General features: G+C 41.2%; 1 protein-coding gene across 2 annotated transcripts; it reads right to left on the bottom strand.

Moving 5' to 3' along the window:
• Nucleotides 1-416: 416 nt before the first annotated feature.
• On the bottom strand, nt 417-5,480 carry LOC123403274. 2 transcript variants are annotated; one of them, XM_045097223.1, is made up of 7 exons: nt 5,322-5,480; nt 5,034-5,144; nt 3,932-4,037; nt 3,080-3,265; nt 2,177-2,650; nt 1,978-2,061; nt 417-792 (listed from the first exon to the last, which is right to left on the bottom strand). In XM_045097223.1, exons 2-7 carry the CDS (start codon nt 5,088-5,090, stop codon nt 788-790), a joined length of 912 nt encoding a protein of 303 aa, XP_044953158.1. In that variant the 5' UTR covers nt 5,091-5,144; nt 5,322-5,480; the 3' UTR covers nt 417-787. The 2 variants fall into 2 exon arrangements, with proteins under 2 accessions (XP_044953158.1, XP_044953157.1); XM_045097222.1 differs by lacking the exon at nt 5,322-5,480 and adding an exon at nt 1,735-1,827 and having other exon boundaries at nt 5,034-5,236.
• Between the last annotated feature and the right edge of the window lie 3,500 nt (nt 5,481-8,980).

Genomic DNA, 8,980 nt, shown 5'->3' with positions numbered 1-8,980 from the left:
ATGTAAGCTCCAGCTCACATACTCCATGTCTAGAGCCAAAAGTGCTATTGTGAGCTCGGGCTCAACTGAGCTCAAAAATTTGCATGTGTATAGAAAAATAATCAATATTTGTTGACGGAAAAAAAATAACTTTTTTATGCTTTACTGTTTTTTCAGATTTTGCAGTTCATCCAAGATCATGTGAGCTCGAGCTCACAATAGCACTTTCGGCTCGGGCTCTTTTTGTAAGATCGGCTCAACCACTTATTCTTTAACCTCTCTGGACTCAAAACTAGCAGAATCTCTCTATTGTCGGATGCTTTGATGATAATTTTGCAAGCAGATTTCATAGATTGAGAGGGGAAATTTTAATCGCAATTATCATAACAGCAGTTCCTCAATTCGGATAGCAAAACCATAAAAAAATATTACCAACCTTAAAAAGAGGCGACTAATAATCTTCAGTTTGAATGGAAGTGGAACATGACATTGGACAAGTACTAACCATGACAAGTGCGTCAGTAAGAATACTCTTTATACAAGATTGTCACAGATGATAACTCAACCATGGTACAGAGCTCCAACCAAACCTAATGCTATCTCGAGTAACTGAAACAGCTACACAAGGCTTCTACAATACCATCAGCAAGGATACATGAACATAGATACTAGATTTCTTGCATCTTTCTACTACGGCACAGGACCCAAGTCCAACAATGAACAGTTTCCGCGAATTAGCTGTGTTCACCACAAATGATTATAGAGGTTTGCCTGTCCAAAGGACTCTGTACAGATGGCGCATCGCTGCTCAAACTGCACACATATAACGGAGGACGAAACATGTTAGAACAGTGAAGATCTTGGTCAACTTAAAACGGTATCAGCTAAAGGTAAACACTTTGCTAGCCAGCTGGGTTATGTTAAAAATAAACAAGTTCAAACAACGGATTCACCTTCCGGACAGAGCATTGCCACACACCACACACCACTATCATGTCCACAAAAGATGATGATATTCTTTTGTCCCAAATTAAGAAATACTACCTCCATTCAGAAAACATGGCAATCTAAAGGTTCGCAAGTTAGGAGCATGCTATTTACTACTGATACTAGTCATATCATTCAGTTTTCACAGTTCTAATATAAAGGCCATGTGCTATTTTCTTTTGTTCCAATGTACTACTTCCGTCCCAAAATAAGTGTCACAAATATAAGATGTTTTGGATATTTCAATATGGACTACATACGGACCGAAATGAGTGAACAAAACCAAACACACTAAAATGTGCCTATACATCCGATTCAGAAAAAAGCTAGAACAGTTTATATTTGTGAACGGAGGGAGGAGTAACTACCAAGCCCGTGTAGTGACTAATGGTGTAGTGGACTCACATTCAGCTACAATTTTCTTGAGCTTTACACGAAACACGGCAGGACACAGTGGTTAAAAATCTCATGGTGCAAGTAAAGTGTAAGGCAAACATGCTATACTCTCTCTATTCTCTCTACGAAGATTAATTCTTAAGCCAATAACTCAACCCTCTCCTTACTGAAGAAGATATCCATTGAATGTGCCAGTACAGATTTCAGCTTAGTCAAGGGAAACTAGGTCAGTTGTAAGTTAACCACCTATGCCACAACCCCAGCCAATCAAGTCCACATGAAGACCAAGAAATTAAATGAAAATAAGAAAATCTATCTATTTGTTAATTTTTACCTATAATTGTTAAAACCTATTTCTGGTCACGAAATTACCTCAGGCAGTATGATCAAAAGCTGATTAATCACTTCCAAAATCTTCATAACTAACAGCCTCAGATATGGAATCTAGCCGTATATTTCCTATTTCTGACAATAGCAACAGAACCATTAGCTAGATCTAACATTGCATCAATGCATAGTGCTGTAATTCAAAGTGAATACTCGCTTGTCTTGTTGCCTTATTTAGGGTGGGTGAGCATGAAAACAAGGAATGTGGACGGAAGGAGGATGTTTAACCTGTATGTCCTCCAGCAGTAGACTCTGAGAAGTTGTTCGTCTCAGAAGGGATGAAAGGGGACCTGCCATAATTTTCTAATATTTCTGCAGAGAAGCCAAACAAAAAGATATTAAAAATACACAATGACAGTATTGTAACAGCAGAACTTAAGAAAGCAAACAGAGAGAAATAAATATCAGAAATGTCAATCAGAAGTACCTGTACTATGACTGAAATCCTCTGTTAAATCTGAGAAACTGAAATTGCGAGGAATCTGGCTCAAGAAACCATATGATGATGTATCCATGTCAAGAATTGGATCACCAAGTGGTTGCCCATTCAGTTCAGAGCTACTAAAGGACCCACCAGAGGCATCCCCAATTGATTGGCAAGGCTCTAGGTAAGTGTTCTCGTTGCAGAATGCAAATTCAGGATTACTCGAATAGCTAGACTCCGCCTTTATTGTTGTACCATTATCTCCATTAAACTGTCCACCAGTCGAATTATGTGCTGACAGTAGACTAACTGAAGCATCCATACCACTAGGAAGACCATGGACAACTTTACCACCATAGATAAACTGCTCAGTAGCAGGAGCACCATTTATTACACCACTAGAACTTCCATTGTGTAGAAAGCTATCTGGAATTGCAGTGCTAGTAGTGTCTTGTAAAAAACATGTATTTTGGTTCACTGAGAAGGTAAAAAAAAGAGACTGGATTAGAGCATAATAAAATAGGGTTGTGATGTAGCTAAAATTAAAAGCTAGCTACTAATACATAAATCAAGAACCAAGACTTGCAAAAACCAGAGATAGTGATATTGATCCGCAATGAATGAACAAAAGGAATCTTTATCATACTATCACTGGATATGAGATAACTACCATACAAATGAGTTTGCATTGGCTCTGTATGGGCAACATATTACTCCCTCTGTGAAGAAATATAAGATCATTTAGATCACTAATATAGTGATTTAAACGATCTTATATTTCTTTACGGAGGGAGTGCATATTAATCTAACTGCACTGCCACTGGAAAAATTTAGGAGATAGCAAGTGGACTCCCAGTTTAACTTAGCTGTATAATAGCTACCAGAAAGAAAGAAAAAAAAACTTACATGTGCTCGAGTCAGAGCCATTAGGAGCAGTGGGGGTAACAGAAAGTGCTCCAGAAGGATCTTTATTCATAAGACGACCCTGATGCGCAAGGAGCTTGTTGAATACCAATATTTGATTCTTAAGCATCAACCTCACATAATATGCCTTAAAAAACTCAGGGTTCTCTTCTTCAAGTTTCTGCCAGACTGGAGGAAATAAGGATGAGAAAGAGAGGGCCAAATCATCCATACATTTACCAGTAAAGACACCAAATGGGGATTCAATTGTTTATGAACAAAAATAGAATCATTATATTCTCAATGTCAGAAAAGAATAATTATGTTCTCCAAAATTCTGTTAGAAAGACAAATATTCCTTTCATCATAAGCTAATAGCTGGGATTCATTCATCATGTTAAATTGTAATGAAATGGCATTAAATTCAAAACATAAGGCTGTTTACTTTGACGCATGAAAGTCCCCTATGTGGCTCTGTCATTAATTTTAGGTATCTGTGAGAGAGCCTCACGGAGTCACGGTGTGATTTTTTTATTTCTATTTTACAGAAAATGCACATTTTGCTCAAGTTGCTATACTTTATTCAAGGGTGGGGAAATTGCAGAGATCATGAAGACATTGCATTCTGCAATTATATTAACAAAAACATAGAGCTGGTAATGTTTTCATTCTGTTACAAGGTAGTCAAAACAAGGAAAAAGACTAACAAGTTGACAGCATCAAGGCAAGAAAGCTAGGATTACATAATATATACATACAGCATTCAAATACAATACAAAACTGTGCTTTCAATCTTTTGTGTGTGTGTGTGGGGGGGGGGGGGGGGGGGGGGAGTCGATGAGATCAAATTATTACCGAGTTCAGTAAAGCTGGGTTCTATTTTCGCCTGGAAAGATAGAGTTCCAACCACTTCTTTCTGGTTCATGTAAAGCTGAAGACAACGTTCGATGAGATTCTGGACCTGTAAAGTAGTTTCTGCATGAGAACTCATTGCTTCAAGGAAATATGCATGCACAAAAGAACTAACAAAGAATCTTATCTATATGCAAAGAAATTCCAGTCACAACTTTATGTCAAACAAACACATACCGTATACAGTAACCACAATTGACCGTGCATACAAATGTGATAAACAGACTCAGACACATAGGAGAAACATAACAAGGCAGATATAGGTCTGTGGAAATGGCAGTAACTAAAGAGCCAACCCCAAGGTAGGAAATGACATCAAATACATTTTATCATAACCAGAAAAAAAATAAAAACGGAAATACGACATTGCTGTTAGTAGCACAATCCTATTTGGAAATGACATCAGACACATTTTATTAGGGTGTTGACAAGTTAACATCTTGCTTCAAACTTAATGTCTTTGGAGGGAAACAGAACCCTGTTAGTAGCACAATCCTGTGCAATGAATTTTGGATTCTGAAGAAAATCGCATGCTTCACATTGATGTACTGTGATCAGGTTCCCCCAAAAAAAATGTACTGTGATTAGGACTTGAGAAGAAGGATATAATCACGCACAAATTTGACTAGTTGTAGTTGAACGACCAACTAGATAACATGATTCGTGTAAGAAATTTCCTAGTTTGCATTTCAGTTTGGTTGGTTGCAATGGGGGCCACATATTCCCCCTCCATCCTTCATATACCTATTTATGACCCTCACCTGTACCTTGCCTCAACACAGCCATTGCCTTACATTCTCAAGGGCCAAAACTAATCAGAATCAAATACACCGAAAAGAAGGAGAAATAAAACTGCAACGACAAGCACTTCTAATCAGCCTGGCCTGTAACTCTGCAAGTGCGGCGGAACCTAAAAGACCTTTTCCAGAAATAAATTGATTAAAAAAAGAAACAGAGCCTGTTCGGATTCAGTGCAGCTAGAGAATACTCATGCGAAGAGGAAAATCGAAGGCCAGGAGGGACGATGGGGGGTGTGGGGGCTCACGAGCTGTATGTCCTCGCGAGACACCTTGCGCCCTTCTCCTTCCTCTCCCCCGGACATGCCGCCTCCTGCCCTAGCTAGCCTAGCTCCGCTCCGCTCTGCTCCACGCCTTTCCTGCGACACCAGCCCAATAAAATAAAACGAATTAACCAGCAGGCCGATTCCAGGAGCAGGCGAGAAGAGCGCGGAGCAGCGGCGAGAAACGAATCAGTCAACCCCGCCGCCCGCCGGCGAGCGGCCGCGCGAGCCGAGCGAGAGCGGTGGCAGCCTCGCGCCGCGGCCCTGGCGTACCTCGGGCCTGCCGGCGGGAAGGGAGGCGCGGACGACGTCGAGGCCGGGCGGGGCGAGGGGCTGCGCGCGCGCGCGCGCGTGTATGATCGGATCACGGTGGTGAGGGCGACGGCAGGAGCGAGAGGCGGGGTCGGGGGCGTTTGTCTTTGTCTGCTTGCTGCTGCGGCTTGTTAATCCGTTGGGGTTATCGATCGATGGATGGATGCGTTATCCGGCTTTGTTGTTTATTAAGAAAATGGAGGGAGGGATGGGATGGTGGTGGTGGTGGGATGCTGGGTGGTGGCCACTTGGCTCGGGTAGGGTCAGGTCACCTCGGCTCGGCTGATTGGGTGGGGCCGCCGTGAACTTCCGTAAACACGTTATCTGACACTGTTGTATCCGATATGCTTGCTTTTCTGTTTAGAAAAAGTGCGCCTGCGCGCCGGCCGAATCTCTGCCAACTCTAGGCGGCGGCACGCGTCTTTACATCTTCATGCAACATTTTTCTGTTCGATGTAACAGATTTTAGCGTTATGCAGTATTTTTTGTTAACGGTTGGAACAAAAAAATTATGGCAAAAAAAATCTACGTAATGGTAGCAAAAAACAAAGAAGATGATGCGTGGTAGCAAAATTCAAACGCCGGTTGTAGCAAATATCTATGTAACGTGTATGCAACTTTTTTAGTGAACGGTTGCAGCAAAAAATAATACGGTTGTAGAAAAAGTCAAAATGTCGGTTGTAGAAAAAATCCAACAAACTGGAGTTGCAACCAAATGTATATGCAGTTTTTTTACTGGACAAATATAGTAAATAAAAAACGCTTATAGCAAATATAAACGCTGGGTGCAACAAATTTAGACGAGAAAAAAAGTTGCATGAAAAACGTTTGTATCAAAATAATACATGGTTCCAGCAAATTTAACGAAAAAATGTTGCATGAACCTGCCAGCGAGGCGCGCGGCCCGTGCGCGACTGGTCGAACGATTCGGCCGGCGCGTCGGATGGAAGCATTTACCTTAGAAAAATATTAGTTTTGGCTGATGTGTTTGAGTTGGTGTTGTCTTGTACTTAAATTGAAATGTTAAAGTGGATGGAAACGCAAAGTATGGTGGGCTTGCATTAAAAAAAAGGACTCCCTTAAAAGGACGTGGATGTCGTCTATGGGTGGTCCTATACGGCGCTTTCAGCGCGGTGGTTAGGCAAACAGGCGCCTGCAACGCTCCTCCACGTGAGCCGATTCATATAAATGTGTTGGTCCTTCAAAATTGGAAAAAGTTCATAAAAGTTTGGATTTGCGAAAAAATTGAATGATTATAAAAAAAGTTCACCGATTTTTTAAATATGTTTATGTATTTTCAAAAAGTTCAAAGAATTCAAAAAAAATCATCGATTTTCAAAAAAAGTTCATCGATTTGCAAAAACAATTCAGCATTTTTTAAAAACAGTTCATTGATTTTGAAAAGGTTCACGAATTTTAAATTACGTTCATCGATTTTAAGAAAAGTTCATCGATTTAAAAAAATCATCGATTTTTGAAAAAGTTTATCAATTTGGATAGGCACTTTAAAATAATTACGGTTAAGACTTAAACAAATGCAGAATAAAGCTAACGTTTTATTTGTCAAGTACATAACCTAAAATAACTAGGTTCACCTATGTACAAGAACAACTTATGCTAAGCAATATAAACAATTAAGTGATAGCAAGATATATAACAAGAAACAATATGGCTATCACAAAGTAAAGTGCATAAGTAAATGGATCGGGTAAGAGATAACCAAGGCATGCGGAGACGATGATGTATCCCGAAGTTCACACCCTTACGAATGCTAATCTCCATTTGGAACGGTGTGGAGGCACAATGTTTCCCAAGATGTCACTAAGGCCACCGTAATCTCCTCACGCCCTCGCACGATGCAAGATGTCGTGATTCCACTAAGGGACCCTTGAGGACGGTCACCGAACCCGTACAAGGAAGGTTGGGGCAATCTTCACAACTTAATTGGAGGCTCCCAACAACACCACAAAGCTTCACCACAATGTAATATGCCTTCGAGGTAACCTCAAATGCTCGAGGCAATCTCCAAAACCTAATTGGAGACCCGACGCTTGCCCGGAGCTTTACACCACAATGATTGAACTCCAAAGCACCACCAAGCTTCTAGGACGCCAAAGCATCCACGAAGAATAATCTTTAGGGTACCAAGCACCCAAGAGTAATAAGGTTCTCAAACTTCACTTTCACGTATCACCGTGGAGAACGCAAACCGATGCAACTAATGCAATGACAAGAACATACGAAGTGATCAAGTCCCTCACACTCAAATCCCTCCACAACAACAAAAGCTATGGAGGAATATGAGAGGAAGAACAAGGAGCTCACAAAGAGCTCCACGATCAAGATCCACGGGGTTCACCTCACATAGAGGAGAAAGTGATTTATGGAAATGTGGATCTACATCTCCTCTCTCTTTTACCTCAAGAACTAGCAAGAATCATTAAAGGAATTGAGAGTTAGCAAGCTCTAAGAAGGTCAACAATTGGGGGCAAACACGAGCTCAACAGATGGGCAACCATTGGGGAAGAAGACCCCCTTAAATAGGTCCCAAAAATCTGTCTGTTATGTGTAGAATTACACAAGGACGATACAACCCGTACAACCGCCCAACTTGAGCGATGGACACAGCAAAGTCCCAAGCGGTACAACCGCTTGGAACATCGGTTATACCGAGCTATGTAATATAGCGGTACAACCGGTCCACTACCACCCAATAACCGAAGAACACCAGAACCTTGTCCGGTTGAACCCCGGTGCTGGGCTGGTTCAACCGTCCAGGGTGAGGGCGCAAAAACCGCCCGAGGCAGTGGTACAAGCGTTGGAAGAAAACAGGAAAGACTAAAACTTCCATAACTTTCGCATACGAGCTCCGAATTGAGCAAACTCAAGCTTGTTGGAAATCTTAAGAGCATGCAGTTATAAAAATGCCAATGATACAGAGATGTAAAACCTCTATGGATGAAGAACCGTCAAAAACTCCAACATCAAAAACATCATAGAAGATGCACACGAACTCTATTTTCGATGAATTCGAGCTTGTCATAAGGATGACCATAAGCTCAAATACTCACAGAGAGAACCAACAAACAAGAACCAAGAAAGATGATGTAAGGATGCAAAAGGTTTGAGCACTCAAAAAACGATACGATCAAGCTACTCACTTGAGAGCCCCCCTTGACAGTACGACAATCTATCCTAAAATAGAAAACCTATCAAGGACAAACCTATACCTTGCACACAGTCCACTTGAGCTAGATGATGATGATCTTGACTTCCTAAAGATGGACCACCTTTCTTGATTGTCCTGGCTCGATAAAGACTTCTAAATTGATCCCCCGTACTCCACTATGGGTGAGCCACTCTTCAACATCTCTTCACAAGTCCATCGCCACCACAATGGACGACAAACTTTAAGCATGATGTCTTCGTGATGCTCCTCTTGAACTTGCACACCGCAATCTTGATGACGATCACCAATTGATGTTATCCTTCATGGGCCAAATGAGATCTTCCTCTTGACACAAGCCCATGAAAACACACCTAACCCCACATAGAACTCTCACGAAGACCATGGGTTAGTACACAAAAGCATAATGGACAATGCTTACCATGCCATGGGA

This window comes from Hordeum vulgare, chromosome 6H (genome assembly GCF_904849725.1).
Source record: "Hordeum vulgare subsp. vulgare chromosome 6H, MorexV3_pseudomolecules_assembly, whole genome shotgun sequence".
Classification (NCBI taxonomy): Eukaryota; Viridiplantae; Streptophyta; class Magnoliopsida; order Poales; family Poaceae; genus Hordeum; species Hordeum vulgare.
The sequence above is the reverse complement of the archived record's forward strand: the minus strand, read 5'-3'. Positions and strand labels throughout refer to the sequence as shown.